General features: G+C 32.4%; 1 protein-coding gene across 1 annotated transcript; it reads right to left on the reverse strand.

The window, feature by feature from the left end:
• Nucleotides 1-679: 679 nt before the first annotated feature.
• On the reverse strand, nt 680-3,616 carry LOC106445438 (non-specific phospholipase C2). Its single transcript, XM_013886998.3, has 3 exons — nt 3,033-3,616; nt 2,215-2,587; nt 680-1,493 (listed from the first exon to the last, which is right to left on the reverse strand). The coding sequence occupies exons 1-3, from the start codon at nt 3,596-3,598 to the stop codon at nt 789-791; spliced, it is 1,644 nt and encodes a 547-aa protein (XP_013742452.2). The 5' UTR covers nt 3,599-3,616; the 3' UTR covers nt 680-788.

Below are 3,616 nucleotides of genomic sequence, written 5' to 3' on the forward strand. Positions count from 1 at the left end.
TTTACCCTAAGATGATTGCAAATAAACAAGAACGGTCGTTTGATTTATATGAGCACGCCAATTTATTACATAATAGTAACTAATTTCTTTGTTATATTATTTTATTATTTCATAATATGCAGGGAAACATAAAATAAGTAATAAATATAAAATATTTATTATGCACAAGGCGCAGATGTTAACCTAAGTATGTATCTCTTAAATAATTTTAAATCTTAAAAAATTTCTAAATCTCAGGCCAAAACAAAATAACGAAATGATAATAAACTCAAAAATCAATATTTATATTGAGCAATAACCAAAATGAAAATAGTGACACAAAAATGAAAAAAATATTGAAGATACATATGATTGACCCATGAACATAAACTTTTCATAACCATAATTAACTTTGGAATTGCTAAATCATGATATAAAACCGAGCTGACAGTTTCTTTGTAACCAAATAGTAGGCATGAGATTTTTCGGCCTAAACGTTAGGTTCTTATGCGATAAGTGATTTTTTGACTTAAAATATTTTAAAAAATGGGATCAGCTCATCAGTAAACAAATTATGTAATTAACAAAAAAAAAATTAAAAAAATTGTTGAAAGATCAAAAATATTAATTCGATCAAGAATATAAATTGTATTTTTCCATACGACATTTCTTAAATAATTTTCATATTGCGCAGGTCTTATTCTAGTGTCAATTAAAACACATTTTATTAGTAAAATACCAGGGGTCTGACTTATATAAGTAACAATGGAAAAGGTGAGATATGATTGAAATTTAAGGGGAGAACGAGATTAATGTCTTCTTCCAGTAAGGGAAGGTTTCATATGAACAAGCTCTTCTTTATTCGCTCCCATGTCTAAAGCTAAACGACCAGCCTCTAGGAATCGTTTCACAGCATCTTCCATATACATCTTCCCTTGAATCACAGTCATTCCTTTTCCTATTTCTTTAGGATATGTTGTAAGTACATCATCTCCTTTTAGAACCGCAGCTAGTTGTACAAGCTCTTGCTGAAACTCACTCAATTTAGCATTCTCATTCGCCTCCGTCATTCTTATCTTAACCGGTTCGGGTAACGTCTCGGGACAATCAGTTCTAGGCTCTTTCCGGATTTGCAAAATGTTCTCAAACGTCCCTGCCCATTCATCTCTTTTTGTGAGGAAAGGCGTCGATAGATTGAATAGTTTCTTTACAGTCGCCGGAATCGAAGAATGCTCATATTCAGATGATGGGAATGGTGACCCGTTTGGTCCATGTACGACCGTTCCTTTCTCGATCCATGGAGACACAGCTATTGTTGGTACACGAATACCTAAGCGGTTGAATTCGAATAGGAATGGTTCTGGTCCGACTATACCGTCCGGGCTAGGCACATTGCGAACCGGTGTTGGAACGTGGTCGAAATATCCACCGTGCTCGTCGTAAGTGATTAAGAGTAAGGTTTCGTTCCATTGTGGGCTCGCTCTTAGTGTCTCGTACACTTCCTTTATAAACTTCTGAAAATGTGTAAACGAAACATTGTTGGACATTAGAAAAAACATTGGAACATTAATAACATTTAATTTGCCCTTCATTTGTAAATTCTAAAATATTAAGTTATTTTATGATAACTAGCTTATAGTCTATGTCATGCAAATTTATATTTTTACATTGTCAAAGAAAAAACATATACATCCAAACATAAAAATTACTAGTCTATTATTATTAACTAATTCATATACTTAGTAAAATATTTCTAAATTACATAAACTATAATGTGAATATATATAAGTATTAAATATTTTAAAAATTATATTATCTATGGAAAAATGAAATACACTATTAATTCAAATCATTATGTTTCTAAGTAATCATTAAAAACTGTGATTTATCCACGAAAGTTTGATAAAATAAAAATAAAATTGCTAGTAATTGGAATCGTATATTCAACATAGAGCTTTAGTTTATTTTGGAAAGTTACATACTAATATAGCTGATTAACATATTTCTAAAGTTAGAATAAATATAATGTGAAAATTTCTAAATGTTCTATATTTTAAAATCTCAATATTTATGGATAATAAAACATCGTTTCTTCTTAATTTAGATATTGTTCTTTTAAATAATAATTTTAATTAAAAAATCTTATCTTTCTAGAAAATTTTAAATACTAACTTTATATACATAAAATTGATATATACATATATTTGTATGAATTAAATAAGAGCCAAAAGAAACCTGTCCTTGGTAGACGTCATGAGATGGATGATCATCATTAGCTGGCTCAAATTTTGTATCCATGTAACGTTGCTCAATCACAGCATAACCAGGGAGCTTTCCTTTCTTTGCATGATCCTTGAAGGATAAGGCATAGCTATGGAACTTAGGAATGTATTTAAGTTTCCTTAGGTTTCGATAAAACAATACCGCCGGAATATTCTGGAAGTATATTCCGAAAGAGATATCGGCTTCATCAAGATTTTCGAAAATGGTTCTTTGAGGATAACCTAATGCAAGTGACTTTGGGTCGTTGCTTGTGGCTCCTCCCGACGTGCCTGAGTGCACGAACATCCGGTTTGGTTGCGTCGATGATGGAACCGATGCAAACCATCTGTTTAAAACCATTTTCAGATTTATTGCCTTTTAGTACTAGTCATTTTTATTACTAACACAAAGTTTGTTATACACAAAAGAGTGTCAATAAGAATATATTACGTGCTGTACTTAACCAAAACAGGAGTATATATCACGTATTTTATCAAAAAAAAAAAGAGAGAGTATATATATCACGTAACAATACTTCCATAAAGAGATGAAAATACAAAAAAGTAATATTTAGAAAATTATTCTAATGGAACCATATGTTTTTGTTTTTAACCATTTTTAACAATCAGTAAGATGGCCAGTCAGTGCCGTTAATAAAATATATATACCCAAAACGTAACGTCAAGATGAGTCAGTAAGAGGACAAAGGATGCGACAATAAAATTCTATGACGTAATAATACTTTCAAAGAAAGGAAAATACTAAAAAAATTATATCATTAAAAGAATTACCTATCAAAGACAGCGAACTCAGAGACGAGTGTCTTGTAGACAGGAACCTTATCGGGTTCGAATCCATTCATAACACTTGCAGACATATTACCAGTGGGGTCCTCCGAATATGCTTGTTGAACAAACCCGTTCATCGGTGGAGGATCTTTGGATGTATCATTCGACCCGAATATCTGTTCCCTTATCGCCTGAAACGAATGACCCGGATCCGGATCAACGTAATGTGAACCTAATCCGAACTGAATTTTCTTTGAAGAAGGGTCCGATGCTGAGACCGGGTTCGATTCCGAACCATCTACGCCGTTGATTTCTGGGTTTAGTTTTTTCATCCAACCAAGCATGTGATCGAATGATCGATTTTCCATTACCAAAACTACGATGGTTTTGATTGGACTTGTTGCATGAACTTGGTTGTTGTATAGAATCGTTGTTGCTAGTAGGAGAATCGTTGTAAGTGGTGAAATGCATTTTTGGACTGACATTTTCTTGAGACGAGAGACTTTGATGATAGAGAGATAATCAATGGTGGGGATAACTTTTGTCTTAGGCTTCTTCTCTCCAAGCATATACTCTATATATATAAC

The sequence above is a fragment of the Brassica napus genome, chromosome C4 (assembly GCF_020379485.1).
Source record: "Brassica napus cultivar Da-Ae chromosome C4, Da-Ae, whole genome shotgun sequence".
Lineage (NCBI taxonomy): Eukaryota > Viridiplantae > Streptophyta > Magnoliopsida > Brassicales > Brassicaceae > Brassica > Brassica napus.

What these genes read in the sequence shown, in the direction of transcription:
- LOC106445438 (XM_013886998.3), bottom strand. Translation starts at nt 3,598, where the DNA reads ATGCTTGGAGAGAAGAAGCCTAAGACAAAAGTTATCCCCACCATTGAT. An exon ending in GAGTTCGCTGTCTTTGATAG is followed by an intron (nt 2,588 to 3,032) that starts GTAATTCTTTTA and finishes GGTTTTAAACAG; the next exon opens with ATGGTTTGCATCGGTTCCAT. An exon ending in ATGACGTCTACCAAGGACAG is followed by an intron (nt 1,494 to 2,214) that starts GTTTCTTTTGGC and finishes ACACATTTTCAG; the next exon opens with AAGTTTATAAAGGAAGTGTA.